General features: G+C 48.7%; 9 protein-coding genes across 9 annotated transcripts; 4 read left to right on the top strand and 5 right to left on the bottom strand.

The window, feature by feature from the left end:
* Positions 1-1,385: 1,385 nt before the first annotated feature.
* M431DRAFT_10961 (hypothetical protein) lies at positions 1,386-2,561 on the top strand (the record flags this gene model as incomplete). The annotated part of the gene is made up of 1 exon (XM_024911719.1): positions 1,386-2,561. The coding sequence occupies one exon, from the start codon at positions 1,386-1,388 to the stop codon at positions 2,559-2,561; it is 1,176 nt and encodes a 391-aa protein (XP_024767989.1).
* Positions 2,562-2,797: 236 nt separating this feature from the next.
* On the top strand, positions 2,798-3,787 carry M431DRAFT_100154 (hypothetical protein; the record flags this gene model as incomplete). The annotated part of the gene is made up of 1 exon (XM_024911172.1): positions 2,798-3,787. One exon carries the CDS (start codon positions 2,798-2,800, stop codon positions 3,785-3,787), a length of 990 nt encoding a protein of 329 aa, XP_024767988.1.
* Positions 3,788-3,991: 204 nt separating this feature from the next.
* M431DRAFT_487754 (hypothetical protein) lies at positions 3,992-5,485 on the bottom strand (the record flags this gene model as incomplete). The annotated part of the gene is made up of 3 exons (XM_024916500.1): positions 3,992-4,305; positions 4,352-5,039; positions 5,087-5,485. The coding sequence occupies 3 exons, from the start codon at positions 5,483-5,485 to the stop codon at positions 3,992-3,994; spliced, it is 1,401 nt and encodes a 466-aa protein (XP_024767987.1).
* Positions 5,486-6,042: 557 nt separating this feature from the next.
* Positions 6,043-7,204, top strand: M431DRAFT_525474 (hypothetical protein; the record flags this gene model as incomplete). The annotated part of the gene is made up of 4 exons (XM_024920621.1): positions 6,043-6,114; positions 6,241-6,366; positions 6,416-7,084; positions 7,139-7,204. The coding sequence occupies exons 1-4, from the start codon at positions 6,097-6,099 to the stop codon at positions 7,202-7,204; spliced, it is 879 nt and encodes a 292-aa protein (XP_024767986.1). The 5' UTR covers positions 6,043-6,096.
* Positions 7,205-7,866: 662 nt separating this feature from the next.
* Positions 7,867-9,138, bottom strand: M431DRAFT_328537 (hypothetical protein). Its single transcript, XM_024914348.1, has 2 exons — positions 8,913-9,138; positions 7,867-8,857 (listed from the first exon to the last, which is right to left on the bottom strand). The coding sequence occupies exons 1-2, from the start codon at positions 9,050-9,052 to the stop codon at positions 7,936-7,938; spliced, it is 1,062 nt and encodes a 353-aa protein (XP_024767985.1). The 5' UTR covers positions 9,053-9,138; the 3' UTR covers positions 7,867-7,935.
* M431DRAFT_328524 (hypothetical protein) lies at positions 8,619-10,905 on the bottom strand. The gene is made up of 8 exons (XM_024914347.1): positions 10,850-10,905; positions 10,654-10,731; positions 10,507-10,567; positions 9,784-10,412; positions 9,250-9,729; positions 9,145-9,194; positions 8,913-9,055; positions 8,619-8,857 (listed from the first exon to the last, which is right to left on the bottom strand). The coding sequence occupies exons 2-7, from the start codon at positions 10,711-10,713 to the stop codon at positions 9,052-9,054; spliced, it is 1,284 nt and encodes a 427-aa protein (XP_024767984.1). The 5' UTR covers positions 10,714-10,731; positions 10,850-10,905; the 3' UTR covers positions 8,619-8,857; positions 8,913-9,051.
* An 869-nt stretch (positions 10,906-11,774) lies between these two features.
* M431DRAFT_487751 (hypothetical protein) lies at positions 11,775-12,341 on the bottom strand (the record flags this gene model as incomplete). The annotated part of the gene is made up of 1 exon (XM_024916499.1): positions 11,775-12,341. The coding sequence occupies one exon, from the start codon at positions 12,339-12,341 to the stop codon at positions 11,775-11,777; it is 567 nt and encodes a 188-aa protein (XP_024767983.1).
* Positions 12,342-12,998: 657 nt separating this feature from the next.
* M431DRAFT_100206 (hypothetical protein) lies at positions 12,999-15,476 on the top strand (the record flags this gene model as incomplete). The annotated part of the gene is made up of 6 exons (XM_024911176.1): positions 12,999-13,127; positions 13,195-13,320; positions 13,392-13,466; positions 13,527-14,340; positions 14,467-15,082; positions 15,167-15,476. 6 exons carry the CDS (start codon positions 12,999-13,001, stop codon positions 15,474-15,476), a joined length of 2,070 nt encoding a protein of 689 aa, XP_024767982.1.
* Positions 15,477-15,884: 408 nt separating this feature from the next.
* M431DRAFT_100257 (hypothetical protein) lies at positions 15,885-17,705 on the bottom strand (the record flags this gene model as incomplete). The annotated part of the gene is made up of 1 exon (XM_024911182.1): positions 15,885-17,705. One exon carries the CDS (start codon positions 17,703-17,705, stop codon positions 15,885-15,887), a length of 1,821 nt encoding a protein of 606 aa, XP_024767981.1.
* Positions 17,706-17,727: the final 22 nt, after the last annotated feature.

Genomic DNA, 17,727 nt, shown 5'->3' with positions numbered 1-17,727 from the left:
TAACGAGCAGCTTGAAAATCTGGTGTTCGTCGATGATTCACTCTCCACCACGAGGGGTTGCTAGATGACCTGTGAAGGTTGTCGTCTCCGTTTACTAGAGGTCTCAATGGAACGCCAGTGCGGGCTAAGCTGTTGTCCGGGATGTTATTACTTGGAGGCGAAGCCGCAAGGGAGATCCCAGCCAATGCCGATTGTTCGGTAGTGCTTGTAGTGGCGGACATTTTGGAAATTCTTGAAACTGACGTGCGTGCCTGAGATGACTATAGCAGGTTTTGTGGAGACTCAAAATTGCCATGACACAGAATATGTAGTTATGTGTATGGATTCCATGCCTGATATCACAGTATGTATTAGGCAACTCATGCATATGGAGCAGTGTGGCCATCCGACTTGACTCGGGAAGGTGGAGAGATTCGGAAAGTGAAGCACATATCACACATTTGCTCCACCGCCACACCTTGACAGAATCGGGTCCTTGCGATGAGAGCTACGAAAGAACATGCAAACCAAACGCGAAGTATCTGCTGATAATGCAGTTCAATTGCGGGTAGACTCACTATTAAATAATAGCTGGGTGACTTATAAGAATTGAGTATCTTTCGAGGTTTATTATTATTATTTTGAGTGAATGGTTTAGTGCAAGCGAAAGTGGATTTTAGCAGCTATGCCTTTCAGTTCTGCTGCTTTTACCTCCGGGGGCGGATAGGAGTGGGGGGCAATGACCGAACAACCCGAAATGTTCTCATTCAAGAAGCAGGTACAACATTTATTATCGCCGGTACGGAAATAAATCGATACACCTCGGCTTCCTGCAAATGTTATAGACGTTGACCAGGTCTATGTTGATACCTCGTTAGCAAGCCGGTATAGAACCCCGCCATCGGCGTCATTCACTTCGAGTAGTCAACAATTGAATCCAGTTACCCTAGACAACACAAAGAGAAATTACAAACGTGCCCAAATTTCACCTATTATGAGCACTTACTTTAAATATCATCCCCCCTGTATCTACATTTATCGCCATATCTGAACAATTGAGCAACATACGACCTCACCCGAGAGGTAGTACATTGCAAACTTCAGTAACGCTCTGATTGCAACTCGTTCCCGCCCGTTTCGCTTACTGAACTCGGCAGCTTGCCTCCATATTCCCGAACTGGCTTCGCGAGGCTGGAGACACCCTCCATTTCTAAACACCGGAAGAAAGACTATACATTTTTCCGCGGACAGACAAAGTAAGTAATTACCTCTATCGTAGTTACAAGATAGCATAAAAGGTTCCAACGACGGTACGGAATACACAAGTCCAAACTACATGAATCAGTACAACGGTTACCACGCTGTACTCTCGTTACTTTAATTTCCGTGTAGCTGGCCATTTCACCATGACCCCTAATCCCATTATCATAGAAGTCACACCCCTTCATGTCGGACAATTCCTATTTGTACGCATCATAACTGATAATGGCATCATTGGCTATGGAGAGGGCGGCGTTTGGGGACATATCGAAGCCGCCATCACCACTATCAACCGCTTTGCCGAGTATTTGAATGGTCAACCTGCATTCATAATAGAGCACCACTGGAATACAATGCATCGGTTCAGCTATTTCCAGGGCACAGTCATCAACGCTGCCATTTCTGCCATTGATATCGCCTTGTGGGATATAAAAGGAAAGGCTCTCGGCGTACCCATATACGAATTACTGGGTGGTGCCTGTCGACACAAGGCACGAGTTTATGGCCATATTTACGAAAAGACTATAGAAGGAGTCCTAGCCGAATGTAGGCGCAAGATGGATCTCGGATATACGGCATTTGGACATATCGACCCCTTCCTTGACGAGGGTCATGATAGGGTTTATTTCAAGACTCACGTCAAGAAGATGCAGGATGCTGCCGAGAATGTGCACCGCATGCGTGCTGTTGTGGGAGACAAGGTTGATCTCCTCATTGAACTGCACCGCCGGCTGACCCCCGCGGAAGCCATCACTTTTGGCAATATGATTAAGGATGATCACCCCATGTTCATAGAAGATCCAATCCGTCCAGAAAATATCGACTCCATGGCTCGTGTGGCCGAAAAGATGGAGGTACCTATTGCAACAGGAGAACGCTATTGTACTATCTACGAATTCCAGGCGGCATTATCTAGACGAGCCGTCGAGTACGTGCGTATCGACGTTGCGTTATGTGGGGGGATCACAGGTGCAAAAAAGGTGGCTGCCATGGCCGAAGCGCACAACGTGCAAGTCGTTCCTCATAACCCGTTATCACCTATTGGCTTGGCGGCGTGTTTGCAGCTTGACGCGTGTATTCCGAATTTTGCCATTCAAGAGTACTCGACTGGTTTTGAGGGTGGTATTTTTTCGTCCACAGCCCAGCACCTCGGGGCTAATGTGGTGGATTATGTTCCAGAGGTCAAGGACGGCTTTGTTGAGATCCCCAGTGGTCCTGGATTGGGCATCAACTTGTTGCCGAATGCGAGTGATATTCGGCCTCCCCTTGTACAGCCTTTGACTATGCGGAAGCACGAGGACGGATTTATAGTGGATCAGTAGAGATCAGTGTGCACTTTTAGTAAAATATTCGTCACGGAAGCTCGGGAATGAGGGGCGACGAAACCGTTTAAACTTCCGGATGATTGGTACTCTCGGTATTAGTCTATCTATCCAGACTAATATGCATTAGCAATAATAAGATGAGACTACTTGGATCGATGGTGATAGATTAATATAATATGCTATATGCGCTGAAGAAACGTTCTGCCCCAATTTGGTCAACTCAACTACTAAAAATGACAAGAGCATTGATATTCGGAACCGGCAGCATAGGCATCATGTGTGCCATGATTCTGCACCGTGCCAGCGTCAAAGTAACGTGTGTATGTCGATCAAACTATGCAGAAGTCAAGAAGAGAGGATTCAACGTGGAATCAACCATTTTCGGGAAGGAGACTTTCCGCACATCTATTGTCCGGTTGGTGTCTGAAGCTATCAACGATGACCAATCCTTTGACTTTGTCATCGTGGCCACGAAGTCGCTCCCTAATACATCAGATGGGATCATATCGGCCATCTCTCCAGCCATGAAAGACAAGAAGACTGCACTCGTGCTCATGCAGAATGGTATTGGCATAGAAGAGGTCTATCATAAGGCTTTCCCTGGAAATGTCATTCTGTCAGCAGTCGTTTACATGCCTACTGTTGAGACAGAACCTGGTGTGGTCTTTCACCAAGAAATTGAAATAATTCACGTCGGGACATATCCTTCTCAATCAGATGCCTCAGCTAGAGAGCTTGCAGACAAGTTTGTCCAAGTGGTCGCAAAAGGCGGGGGAACGGCTGTCGCGCACGAGGATGTGCAGGGAGAGCGCTGGAAGAAACTCGTTGCGAATGCAGCTTGGAATCCTGTATGCGCATTAACACGCTGTACAGACCTACAGTTTCTGAAAACAAGCGATTACTCTCGAGGCTTCGTAAGAGAGGCAATGATGGAAGTTGTCGAGGTTGCAGCCGCAATGGGTTATGAGGAACATGTCGGCCTTGACACCGTGCAGATGCATATGAATCGGGCAGAGTCGCGAAATTCTCCAGGTGTGAGGCCAAGTATGATGATGGATATGAGCATGGGTCGTAGAATGGAGGTGCAGACTGTTATTGGTGAGGTGGTAAGGTTGGGCCACAATCATAAGGTATCTATTCCTAGACTTGAGGCTCTACATGTCTTACTTGTTGGGTTGGATTGGGCGCTCGATGATGCTACTTCGAAACAAGGCATACGATAGTGACTTTTGTAGAATATTTCTGAAGGATTAAGAGATCAGATTGTTCGTATTGGCTTACTGAGTGATGAGGACGTGTAGTTATCGGCAATTGTAAGAAGGTATTTGACAAAAGGAGATCGCGAAGTGATACATATGAACATAGAATACCACAGGAAAATATTTCAATAGTAACAGTATAATATATCATACGAAGACTCCCCGTCATCAATATCGGGTTAGTTTTATAGCATAGATACCACCGCTCACAATAGCGGCCAGCAAAGGCACCATATAGACGATAAAACTGGCCAAGAATCCCTGCAAAAAGAAGTTGATGTCGCCGGCGATAGGCTGACCATCTGGTTTGAGTGGCTGTATCGCCTCTTCGTACGTTGAATGTCCAGCCTTCCAAGCAGAGGTGATACTCGTGATGGAACTCTCTTTGTCCTGGAAGAACTGCGGGCTAGGAATCTCCATCATCTCACGACGATATCGTAACGTTGGATGTAAAGGATATCCTTCCGGAGCTGTAGGTCCAACTGCTTTCCAATCAGCTCGTATCCGGCTTTAGAGAATAAAACTAACCTAAGAGAGTTGCGGGAATGTAGTTAATGAAGTTGACTCGCGCCGGAATGAACTGCCCAAGATATTTAGTTTGAGCAGGCGTCCCGAAAAGGTAGAGAGCACTAATTCCCTTTGGATAAGCATGAAGAAGAAAGTCAATTGCGCAATCGAGACTTGTAACAGCTACGACTGGAATAGCCGAGGCTTCCTTGTGTACTGGCGACTTGATGTCGAAGTTTGCAGACATTTTCTCGCTAATAAACATCCTGGCTCTCAGCTTCTTGGCTCTCGGCCTGGCATCTAGTTTTCCATTGGCCTTGGAGTTGTCATCTGAGGTCTTCAGTTTGCTTTGAAGCGAGAGCGCGTGCAGTTGATTTATTAGCTCGTCCTCAACAAACTCGTTAACTAGGATCAAGTCAGGTGCGTATGGGCCTCTTCCCGAGAAGAAGGTGTTCGCGTGGAAGATTTCCCCAGCAGCTTTATTGACATCCGCCGTACGGTCAACAATAGCGACCGCGCATAAATTAGGCCTGGACCATAAAGCGGGAACACTTCCCAACTCTGCGCGTCCTGTTTGATCTATTATGAAGCACTTCTGGAGGAATTCTTCTCCTGGTCGTGAGCTGACCCCTCCAACAGTTGCCCCATCCAGTGCTTCGACGATACATTTCTTCAAAATAGTAGTCTCTGCCGTCAAAGTGTCGGGTATCTACTTTGTGAGTACAATATCAAGAAACAATGGTGTAGGAGACCCACCTCCACAAGACAGCAACACCCAGCAGCCAAACATGAACAAACTGTGTTGATGACACTGGAGAGTACGTTGTACCTCTCTGGAATGAGATACGCCAGTTCCCGTGGAATTCTTCTCTCTGGGCTATTGTGGCCTTTCTTAACATTATATTCCAGAGTAAGCTCTTCTTTGAGATCAAGGCTTTCGTATAGTGCTCGCAGATGGTTCAGTGTTGCTGTAATAAGAAATTTTGCTTCATCGAGAGATGCGGCATTGGCCTCACAAACAGCTTCTTGGAGCTCATCTAAATGGTTTACGATCCACGAGTGTAAGGAGATGAATTGCCCCTGCCGGTATCGAAAATCGGTGGCGCGACGGTCTGAGACCCCGCTAAGGACTGATTCAATTATACGAGAAGTCATGACCAACTAGGCGAATGTCTGAAAGGACGAGGACGTTGTCTAACATAGATAGGTCCCATAATACTACCGTGATGGCTAGAAACGGCTTTTTTAGCTGATAAATTGATAATATTAATTCATTCCGAGGTATTTGGACTTGGAAGTAAACGTTGGTTTACCTCTAATGGATTTGCTTACTTTCCGATGGTCTCTCCACCTTACCGAACCGACCAAACGACCGTCCTCTGCACCCTCGGCTGCCGAAGTAACCCGCAATGCAGCCGGGCCCGCCCTTTTGGTCTCGAAAGCTGAATGAACAGACATACCACTGGGTCGGGTTAGGACACGCACTTATCCGGAGCGACAATGTCTCTCGCAACGTAACGTTGTTGCCGCCCTTCGATGTGTCTCTTTAGTGCCTTTTTCTCATGCAAACAGTCCCTGTATGCATTGGCGTATGAAAGAAGTTAATTTAGTTCGGAATTATACATTATCTTTATTGCAATTAGCTTTATGAAAAGTAATAACTAGTCGTTGTAAAGGGGAATGTTTAACGAGGTGTCTCCATCTTCAACACCCTTTCACCTCCGAGTGGGGTCTGTCAACCGAGTGTAGTCTGTTAACCGGGCGAGATGACGATGGCAGTGATGGTTCGGGACTGCCCGACATACTCTATACATAATTTCTGTCACCCCACGTTCATTCTAATCTAACTTAAACACTGGTTAACCAATAGAGATAGCCAAGAGACTATGACAATGAGTCAAGTGCAACAGCCTCCAGTTCTTCTCCTTAGCCACGGCACCACCCTTCTCACTGGGGAACAATCCCATATCCGTGATTACTGGCTATCCCACGGGGACAAGGCCATCCAGTATGGAATAAAAGGTGTCATCATCATGGTGAGCTAGGGCTTCAAAGATTATAAAACTCCGTCTGATTAACCAACAGGGCGCCCATTGGAATATTCGGGGACGAAAAGTGCGCGTTGCCACCAACACAAATCCCATACCCCAGAATATTCCACTCGTGAGACGGTCAGAATACGCTGATTACAAGTGCACCGCTGATGTTAAGACCGCAAAACGATGTCTTGAGATGCTCCGAGCTGCGGGCTTCGATTCAGAGGAAGATCCCAAGTTCAATTGGCTGATTGATACCTTTCCCGTACTCCTCCGCATGTTCCCTAAGGGTTGTCCACCCGTAACAATTATATCGCAGAACCAGTACTTTGATCCCCACTACCATCTTGAGATTGGTCGAGTGTTGCGCCCGCTTCGAAAGGAGGGCTATCTTTTTATTGGCTCTGGCGGTGGCGTGCACAATCTATATCGCACAGATTGGAAGTACATGCGCACATACAGAGATAACTTCGCGCAGGAAAGGCCGCCTGATGAAACCCATCTCGAGTTTCGACAGGCACTGGAGGATGTCATTTGCAAGAATGGAGGAGGGCCTGATTTGAAGCGGGGAATTGTTCGTCTAATGAAGCATCCGAATTACCGCGATGCTCATGGGACTGATGACCATTATATGCCCACCTGTTTTGTGGCGGGTATAGTGGGCGAGGAGGAGGACCGTGGGGATCCTGCGACATTGGGAGCTGAAGTTTGGGAGTTGGTGAGTCCTTTTGCCTATGATGTAAAAATGGACATTATAGCTAATTTACAATAGCGCAACCAAGGTGAAACTCAGTTTGCTATTGGAGATTGGCCAGATGTTGCGACCCGAATCTTATAAGTATGACCATAAGCTTCCTAGGTAGACGACATTTTTAGGACATCTCTGGATATCTGCAAACAATATTAAGTGTTCTTTCGACGATGGACTATACTAGCGAAAAGTAGTAGTGACCTCCCTAGGCTCTAGCGACTCGCCGACAAACTGGATGGCCGGCAAGATTTCCCCGACTTAGAGTGAATACAGCGTCTTCTCTGCCCCTGTGTCTGTTGTTAAACTTACGCTTTCCTCAGGTATACATGAATAGATTTTTTTTGCTGAGACTCATCTTGCTTGCTCTTCTTCATCCGTAGACTTGTTGCTGGCTGGAATACACTTAAATCGTCCATATCAAGCAACAAAACAGAGATCAGCGGTGTGCGGACTTTGATGCGTTGATTCAACTAGAAACCATCGTACCTTGTGCCAGCTTGGCTATTTAGTATGACACTTATGAACCTCTACTACCGGTCCATCTTGCCAGTCATAGTGATTTCTACCGTGATTGTTTGTGTTTATCTTCTGCCGACTTTCAAAATAACAGCCGTGGTTAGAGATGGTGGGGTGTCTAGGTGGGCAGGGCTCAGGGATGGTGGGAAGAAGTTCCTGTTTTGATCAATAGAAAGATATCGCTGGGTTATTTGTTGACGAGCCTCCCTACTGTGATTGTTCACGACCGGCGCCTAGGATAGTTTCGTCCGCCCCAGAAGTCTTGAACATACGCCATTTTTTATGTGCTAAAACAATTGGCTTTATTTAGTTCTGTAATTGAGAATTTGGTATAGTCGGTGTGCCACGCTTATGCGAAAAGCTAGGAGGAATTGGCTGCCTTGTAACAGGAGAAGTGCTGCTCTACCGCTGCCTCCTTTAGGCTGCAAAGTATCCCTACACCAAAGAACAAGTGTGGCGAAAAAGACTGCGTAAGCAATATGAGGAGGTTCCACCATGGCTTGCTGGCATGCAAGCTTGATCCTCTGCCCATCCTGAGAAGATAGATACGAGTGAGGAATGTCCCTGTCGATCGAGATAGAATCCAGATGATCAGCTCCCTGCCCATATGTCCAACGTACTAGGGTCATGACAGAGGCAGCATGCCACGAAGCGATGGAGCTGTCGCTGCTTGCCACCCAATCTTGCACGTTACACAGCACCTTTGAGAAGTCACGGAGCAGATTGCTGCTGCTCGAGGTGCTATTCCCGGGGCTGTGTAAGAAGAAGCGGTGCAAAAGCTCCAGATCCGCATGTATCACCAGATTCATGCAATGATATAGAATGAGGTTGCATGGGGCGACCGGATCTAGTCGGATCTCGGCCTCTAACCATTTGTCACTCGCACAAGTGACATAGTCGCGTTTCAAGAAGTCTCGAGGCCGCCGCATTGCAGGTCCTGGCGTGGCAGGCGACGTGGACTCGAAAATAACGAGCCACACATAGGGGCTAAGCGCTGCTAGGCCACCAAGCAAATCCGACTTTGCAGATGCCGATGGAATACTGCATCCAGGCGTAAGCATGGAGCTCAAAACTTCTGGCCAGCCGGCTGCCAGAGATTCACGCTGATCTTGCAGAGCTGCCGGCTTCGGACACAGTATGTCTACATATCTCAATGACAGGGATGGTGGTCGTCTTAACAGGAGAACGCGATACAGGTCAAGGACAGCAAGCGTTTTGAACAATCTAGCCGCGGTCAGTATTCAAGCATCGATGACTCTTTGGAAGGCGAACAACTGACTGATAGTCGATCTGTGCAGGAGTCGATTTCCTGAACATAGCATAGTGCTGCACCGCTTCCAGCAATTGACCATGATAAGCCTCGGCAAGCTCGTGACTCCGTCTGTCTCCGCTGCAGTAACCGTATAGCTCCAAAAGCATTAACTGCAACGTGTGTTAGTAGGATAAAGCATCCACGGGGCCTGATAGTCAGGAGGAGAGGGGAGTATTGTACAGTCTTGGTAACAACCAACCATTCTGCCGGGTCAGTAGAAAGTTCGTCGTCTTTCATACTGCAATTGAACTGGGACGAGGTTAAGAGGGCTTACTCTGCATCAAAGAGATGGCACGATACATACTCTCTTTAGAACTAGTTTCCTCGAATGGTTATAGATGGCCATTGCCAACTTGAAGCTGCCCTCCACCGAGCTGAACAGCCCCCCGACGGCTGCTAGTGCCAAGATATATGACGCATCAGTGTGCCTATCCAGAGATACTTCATGGAAGAGATCAAAGGTCGCCAGTAAGTGTTTCAAGGCGAGGCCTATAAACACGTCGAGGACTTGAGTATCGTATATTGCCAAGCTCGGCAGCTCAGAGGTCCAGACCTGTCCAAATGCCTCGTCCATTTCGTTTAGATCAGATGCGCTGTACCGAAGGTTGAAGTATTTGCGTATCATGGAAAATAGGGGCTGGTGGTCAAATGGCAGCTCATGATGCGACGGGGAGCCAAAGTTGGAAGTCACCTGGACACCGGGAGGTACAGGCGCCAGGATGTCCAATAAAGGGTCGCGGGTGAAGTTGTAGGGATCGGAATGATCCATGAACGCCTCCGAGATCTACTCGATGATCAGAAGACAAGTCAGGGCCATTGGTGCATGGGCCAGTCTTACAGAGTTCAGAGGAAAGTAATGCGAGTATGAGTCTGGAGCGAAGGCAGAGTCACCGAGCCACATAACCATCGGGTCTGGGTCGAGAGGAGTGGTCTCAATGGGCTGAAAGCCCAAACCAATGCTCTCTCGCTGTGGCTCGGCGACAGCATCATGGAGAGGCTGGGCAGCGGGTGCTAGTGGTAGTCCTAAGTGCTGACTTGGATTAATTGAAGACCACTGGAAACTTTGGTTGCCGTGCTGAATTCTTGCAGACAATCGGTCCGCATCTGATTGGAAGGCAGTAGCTGCTTCTGCTGAAGATGGAGAGTGCGAACTCTGATCATCTAATGAAGCGCTCTTCGGCGTCGGGGGAGCGGGCGGCTCCTCATGCCTCGGCTGCTCATACGTACAGCTCATGCCAATGGCTTTGCAAGATGGGCACGGCTGGCTTCCGCTGCATCTAGTCTTGCGTTTGCGGCATGAGTCGCAGGCCACGCGCACCTTCTTGCGACGGGTGCTGCCGTATGCTTGCAGGTCGCCGTGGCTGCGCTCATCGTCGGCGTGGCAAGCTTCCAGATGGAGCTTCCTCACATCAGCACGGCGGAAGGCCTGGTCGCAGCAAGGGCACCGGAAGGGCCTTTCATTGGTGTCTACGACACATCACATTATATACAAGCAACGGTCAGCAAGAGAGTCCTAATGGCTGGAACTGTCATCCCCAGGCGATATGCTTGACAAACATACGGGTTCTTCGGTGCCGTTGTAAATGCTCAGAGCGCGCGAAGCGTGCGTGGCAGATATCGCACTACAGGACTGTCAATGGCTTGTCTACTTATTGATGGACGGCTCCGAAGATACACGCGCGAGGAACACCTATGGAGTGGTGCGTACCGTTTTGTTTTTGACAATGTGTGTGGGTTGGACTGTGCCGACCGGAATGCTGGGCTGCATCTCCGTTCGCAAACAGAGCTGGTTTTTGGATGTCGTTAGCAATGGACGATCATTTCAGATTTGTTTCTGCCACTCAAACAGAGGTATGGCGAGGGCATGACGCCAAGACAAGGCAACGACGAATCTCTTGACTTACGGCCGTGGAGGACGAGGTGTTTATAGTCTCGCAAATGGTAACGGGGCCCCGGAAAGATTATGTACATGCATGTATGCCATGGGCCGAGATGGAACGCTAACCCCCGCATATGGATCGTATTCCCCCAGCACAGTGTTTTGCTGCCTCGGCAGTCGCCCTCCACCGTCCGATCATTGTGTATTCCATACGCGGTATGAGGCAGATGCAGTGGCTGCTAAGCCCAGGAGTCCGGTCTCTTCAGCCTTTGGACCACTATTCACCAGAAATAGAAGCCTCTGCCTGGTGGTTCTCCTTTTACGAATACCTAGAAACTAATAATAGGTAGGTACCTACCTAGTAATAGTATAGATGAATAAGCCCAAAATTGAAGAGTCCCACAGGCCATTTTTTTTCGAGGAGTTGCGGTCCCTCGTTATGCCATCTCTATTGGATATACCGAAGCTACCAGCTACTTGTAATTTTTTGTCGCGCATACTGGCTAATGGAGAGCTTTACTTGTGCACATCGATGTGAGGATAACTTGACTACACCGCGAACTGGCTTGTGAGCTCTTTCTGCCCAAAATGTCCATTTTCGCCTGAAACTCTGGGTCACTGCTGCCCCAACAAGCACGTTGGATAGCAGTCAATCATGATAAATCGAACTTCTAACATTCTATAGACAAGATTGTCTGATACCTAACAGTCCTGCACAACACATGCACCTGTTGAAAGCGATGTATTAATGTACTATATTATTATTGTACGCCAACGGTCGCGGGAGCGGTTCCGAAGTTCCTAACCAAAACGGGATGCTTTGTGCGATGGGGTTGGCTCCTCGGAACCCCAGAGCTAAAGCAATCTTGCTTGCTGCAGTCGTTAGGGGGGCCAATGCTCGTGGATTTCCGCCTCGCCTCATGGCTGCCGACATTTCCGTCAGCGGTGCTTTAGCTCGCTGGAATGTCTGTATTATTTCCAAGGTCCTCTTTCAGTGTTACACCGTCAAATGTAAGGGGCTGGCAGTCCTGCAACACAAACGCCATTCGGGCCCATTCCGTGCCGGACGTGTTTCTCCACGCATGGGATGTTCCTCGTTGGACACACACGTCTCCAGGATTCATAATTAGCCTGTCTCCAGACTCAAGTATTGCCTCCACCGAGCCAAAGATGACGATTCCGTAATCTAGGCTTTGCGTACGATGCATCATGCTCTCTGGCCCTGGAGCAAAATCAACGATTCTACAAACGCTGCCTCCTGGGTTCACTAGGCCAAGCTTGTTGCCTTTCATGACAGCGTGATGTTTTTGGACATCTTCGTCGTTGTTGAGAGACGGAGGGCTTTCGGATGTAGTGTAAACAACTGCAAAGCTCATCGTGTTGCTGTGGTACGCCTTCCATTGCGCCGGAGCCGATGACAAAAACAGTTCTCTCCCCGACTTGTCATGTCCAGTGACGTTGATACGAACCTCTGGCAGCCCTTGGGATAGCTGCTGTGTGTCTGAGGCGCTCGTCATTTTGAACTAGTCGTGAAGGTAGGAGCAAAGGGTGTTTTTGGGTATGAACCTTGTGAAGCCGAATGGCAAAGAACTGACAACGCTGGCTTAGTTCGTGTCGTGGTCCCATTCCTAGACTTTATATCGGCCATGCCCGCATCAGAATAAATTTTGGAGGTCCCTACAGGATTGGGGTCATCCGACACTGAGCTCCCATTTCGAATCATACACCAGATGCTCCGGGTTTTGACGGATTCTCAACCCCAGATCTCAATATCGGCGATAACGTGGTGGCGTTGGCGTTGCTGACATCGTGCCCCATGAGTCCTGCCTCACCTGGGGCCGGACCTTATGGGGATGTTAGCATTCTTTTGAAGCCATTCCGATTGGTAGAGTGTCTCGTATGATGTTTGTTAGTTAAACCGGAGACACCGGTGACCAGCATGGAGCTACCGGCCTCGGCACATTGGTTACTACCGTCATTTCCTCAGAAGGCTGAAGGAAAGCAGCAGTGGCGCTCTCCCATAGTTTGGCTAGATATATGGCTCTGAGTCTACCGATGAATAGAAGCTTTAACCTGCCTGAAGATGGACACATATATTTTATCCTGCCTTACTCCTACAAGACTCACTAAGTCGAGATTTTAAACTGTTACAACTCGTCTTCAAGAACTCCAACATGGGATCCTTGGTAAATTTGACAAATATCTCGCAGCGCCATGTTGTCTGCAAAGTCGCCATTGTTGGCGGAGGCATAGGGGGACTCGCGGCTGCTATTGCGTTGCGCAAAGCTGGGCACGAAGTACATGTAAGCAAATACAATACTTAAACGTCATATACGTTTCAAACTGCAGTCTTGTTCATGCGCTGCTTAGGTTTACGAACAGTCAGCGTTCCTGAGCGAAGTTGGTGCTGCGATTCATATCACGCCGAACGCAAACAGCGTCCTTCACCACCTTGGAATTGACCATGAGAACGGTGGGGGAAGCTGTCTAGGTATGGTAAGTGACGATGCGACTTTCGTCCTCAAATTGATGTCTTGTGTGCCCAGGAGACTAACAATGTTACCTAGGTTCGATTCTACAAGCATACCGGAGAACTGCTGAAGAGCATATCGGTAACGGAGCAGAGACATCGCTGGCAGAAGGTGAGTCCATTATAACCGGCTATAGGATGTTCTTCTAATTGTTTACTTACTCCTTGTCAGCCATGGCTCCAAACCTATCGGGTCGATTTGCACCGCCATCTCAAGGAGACGGCCATTTCGAATCATGATGTGGGCATGCCCGTTCAGTTGCACACTTCGTCTCGAACAGTGTCTGTCGATGCTCACCAGGCAACGGTGACACTTGACGACGGCAACTCCATTGAAGCTGATGTGATAATTGGCGCAGATGGGGTCCGATCTGTTGCTCGCTTATCAGTATGTGAAGAGAGGAAATATATCGCGGATGCGCCCACACAGAATGCTTTCCGTTTCATGATCTCCATTGCGAAGATCCAAGACGATCCAGCTACAGCGTCTTTCCTGGATACTGTAGACTCTATGGACATGTACTATGCGGATGACCGCAAAGTGGTCATGTACCTCTGTGAACACGGCACTTCGCTCAACTTCGTTTGCTGCCACCCTGCATCGCTTAGTGGTAAGAGTTTTTCTCAAGGCTATGACCACAAAGCTGCCAAGGCGTCTTTGCTAGACGTCTACCAAAGTTTCTCGCCCGACCTTTTAGCTGTTATGGCTAAGGTATCCGATGAGGACGTGAGAATCTATCCGCTGTTGGACATGGACACCCTTCCTGCTTTTGCAAATGACCGACTGGCCGTGATTGGAGATGCTGCACACCCCTTCACGCCACATCTAGCTCAAGGAGCCGCCCAAGCCATCGAAGATGCGGCGGCTCTCGGCGTAATGTTGTCTTACCTAGACTCCAAGGACGCCATACCGGAACGACTACGGTTGTTCAATAAAGCGCGATATACAAGAGCGACTCTGATCCAGGATATGAGCCGCGTAACGGGTAATGAGCCCACACGATCAAATTCAAGCGCAGAATTGGAGGAATGGAAAGGTAAGAAACCGAGAAATTTCTCCATCCCACACAGGCTATGATAATGGTATGATGCTGATATGAATGCCTCCGCAGTTCATGATTATCTCACATACGGTTTCAGCCACGACGAAGTGCATAACTCAACTCAGATCCTCCGAGAATACATGTGGGCCAAGGCCCCGAGGCTCTATTGGCGACAGCCACTTGGATTCGGGCCAATGGATAGTCCTAGACAAGATGCTCTCTCTTGTCCTCGCCCCGACGGATTATCTGACGCGGTGTCGACGACTGCCACGGTTCGATTTCGCACAAGCGCGACTCTATTGCGAAATATGTTTCCTTCTACTGCGTACAGCTTCGCTAAAACTGACACGGTTGCTGAGGCAAGCTTTACATTTCAGTCCATCCAAAACTTGAGCTGGCTTGGAGGTAAAGGATACGAGCTGGTCATGTTCCAAATTCACGGGGTGCAGCACCGTAGTAAAGACGGCAGCGTTCACCAGGGGACTTACATTCCCATTGTTCTGGAAAATCTGGCCGATCCAATCATATCTGGTCGCGAAGACCTTGGTTGGCCAAAATTGTATTCCGAAATCAAGTTCAAGAACGATACCAGTGCTGGGGGCAACTTGGATGTTGAGCTTTCTTGGGGTGGTGTGAAATGGGCCTTCTTCTCCTGGGGCCGGTTGGACGCAAATGATGCGTCACGGTCCAGCCATACTGCTGGCGTCAATAGTGTCAACAGTGGCAATCTCGCAAATGGATCTGGGGCTGGTGAAGAACCCGTACAGAGCTTTGGTTCCTCCGGCGAGGATGCGTTGTTCGTACACAAGTACATACCAGCAACCACTGGCTCCCCTTGCAGAGGAGCGGCTGACGCAGATTATGACGTCTTGTTTTATTCGAGCAAGCCCAAGATTTTGATGAGCCAGGAGGCGTCAGCTGCCGGCTTTCAAATTCTAGAGCGGACAAATAAGCAGCTCCCTACTTTACACCATGTGGTCAACCGATTATCAGAGCTACCAATATTAAGTATTGTCGAAGCATCTGTGAAGAAAGTGCTCGGACAGGACCAGTTCATGGGAGCAAAAAAGCTCGACTAAGGCTTGTAGCTTTTCACTGAGCGGCAATACTGGTTTTCAACAGTTTTGTCGAGATTCATAATTTACATATCATTAGATGATTATTCAGTAAATATAAGTATCCATTAGCTTCAACCTCATTCGAATGCATCCTTATATTCCCTCCATTTCAGCCTCCTCAGAGAGACTGTTGGGAGCACTGTACCTTAAAATGCTAACGCAACCAGCGCACTGCGGCGGGCTCAACCGTGTGTCCCTGCCGCGGTTAAATTTGGTGCAAGTAACCACCACAACATATCCTGAAAGGTACTACTATACAATGGGAATCATTATCGTCACTCTTAAGAGAAGCAGCTTATGATGAATGGTACACTGGAGTAGTCTTATAGAAGTACATACAAATGTTAAAGTATACCTATGACTATAAACCTAAGATTTATGGGGTATGATGGGGAGTTCAAGGTAATTCGATTTCCCTCCGCCAAAATGAATGTTGTTCCATCCACCAAACCGCGCCGGGTCCCTGTCTACTTTACTTTCATGCCTAAACAAACCGCTGCCTGCGGTGTCGCCAGATGCAATCTCTAAAACCAGAGTGTCGCCATCGTTCATCACGACGTTAGTGGGCCAGATCTCGACATCGACCGCGTAGATGATACCGGGCGTAAGAAGCTCTTCGTCTGTAGAGAAGTATTGGCGATAGGGCAAATAGCTGCGGTGCTGAGGATGTTTGTCGTCGACTTTCCGCAAGCTACAGCGTAGCCAGCCCTTGGTGAGAGATACAGGATCACCAACTGCACCTGTGTACAAGATCTCCTGTCCTTGGGAGTCAAGATGACGTAATGTCACGAACAGATCCAAGTCTGCCTCCGCTACTGGGTTGGACTGCTGTTGCTGTACCAAGGGGTCCACGGAGACGTTCAGATGCGCCACAATGTGGCCAGTGATTTCTGTTTCCTTGGTAAATATAGTCGAGAACGTCACGAATTGCGGATGATCAAGTGATCCCAGTGCCTTATAAGTAATCTTCGATTCAGGAAGCCTCGTCACGTTTCCGTCGTTTGTAAGCTCATGCTGAGGGTTCAGATAGTATCGCACATACTCCGTGCGGGCAATCGGCCATTCCTGTTCGTCCCGACGCTGGAAAAGCTTCTCCCCATCCGGATTGTTATACCCAACGTTGCCTTTACGTAGAAGAACACTGACAGGGGCTACTTTTCCAGGAATAGTCCAGCCAACCTGGTCTTGGTCCTTGAGCCACGCATCCAGGAAGCTCAGCTGAAGCTTCACCTCATCTTTATAATAGAATGGCAAATCATGTCTCCCGGCTAAAAATCGTAGATACTTGAACTTTGAGCTGGAGAACATGTATCCCAGCACGTTCCCACGTAGGTGCAGTCCGGTATTGCCTAAATTGGCAACCGATAGTAAGGGAACCTGGATGTCTTCCAATTTGAAATCGCGACTCTTGTAGTAATCTTGGTCCCGGAAGCGATGCACTTCGTTGTCGATATTCTGGTCCCGCCGGTTTCTCTGGCGCTCTTCCTCTGATAGATCCCCCTCGATTGTATCATCACCTCGCCCAGCTGCTGCCCGACCTGGCCGCCCATACTGGTTTGTGATGACTTGACGATCCCACCAAAATCTGATGAACGCGTCGGATAGAATCCCACCATGGCGGCAGCGATCTCTATAATAGTCGGACATGCCCTCCCAAGGAATGATACAAGAGAGTCCGCGCGGTTGCGCAGCCGCGGCACGCCATTGGGTGCCAGCAAAGTAACTGACGCCGAGGAGGCCAACCCTGCCGTTGGACCACGGCTGCTGTGCCGCCCACTCAATAGCATGGCAAAAAGTAGCGGCTGTATCCTTAGACATGGAATCAAGAAAACCAGGAGACTGTCCAAATCCCCGCTCGTCACAACGCACAACTGCATAGCCGTGTGAGGTCCAGAAGACGGGATCAGGCGTTTCCCATGCGGAATATTTCGATTTCTGTTCCGGGTCTACCTCTGAGAATGACTGTGGATGAAATTTACTATATTCGATATCTTTTCCGTAAGGCCCATAGGTCATAATCACCGGGAGGGCAGGCTTTGCCGCGGTGAGGGAGCTCAACGGTCGATAGATGTTGCATCGGACAGGATATTCAGAATCGGGGATGGGAATGCTGACATTCTTCTCGAAAAGAAGGTTGTTTTCTTCATCGTAGAAGGTCGTTTGGATATCCCTGACTTGGTTGGCGGCCATACTGGACATTGTGGTAAATGTC

The sequence above is a fragment of the Trichoderma harzianum genome (genome assembly GCF_003025095.1).
Source record: "Trichoderma harzianum CBS 226.95 unplaced genomic scaffold M431scaffold_26, whole genome shotgun sequence".
Classification (NCBI taxonomy): domain Eukaryota; kingdom Fungi; phylum Ascomycota; class Sordariomycetes; order Hypocreales; family Hypocreaceae; genus Trichoderma; species Trichoderma harzianum.
Note: the sequence above shows the minus strand (reverse complement) of the source record. Positions and strands in the feature narration are given on the sequence as shown.

What these genes read in the sequence shown, in the direction of transcription:
- M431DRAFT_328537 (XM_024914348.1), bottom strand. Translation starts at nt 9,052, where the DNA reads ATGCTTTTGGAGCTATACGGTTACTGCAGCGGAGACAGACGGAGTCAC. An exon ending in CCTGCACAGATCGACTATCA is followed by an intron (nt 8,858 to 8,912) that starts GTCAGTTGTTCG and finishes GACCGCGGCTAG; the next exon opens with ATTGTTCAAAACGCTTGCTG.
- M431DRAFT_328524 (XM_024914347.1), bottom strand. Translation starts at nt 10,713, where the DNA reads ATGCAGCCCAGCATTCCGGTCGGCACAGTCCAACCCACACACATTGTC. An exon ending in ACATTGTCAAAAACAAAACG is followed by an intron (nt 10,568 to 10,653) that starts GTACGCACCACT and finishes ACAGTCCTGTAG; the next exon opens with TGCGATATCTGCCACGCACG. An exon ending in ACAACGGCACCGAAGAACCC is followed by an intron (nt 10,413 to 10,506) that starts GTATGTTTGTCA and finishes GATGTGTCGTAG; the next exon opens with ACACCAATGAAAGGCCCTTC.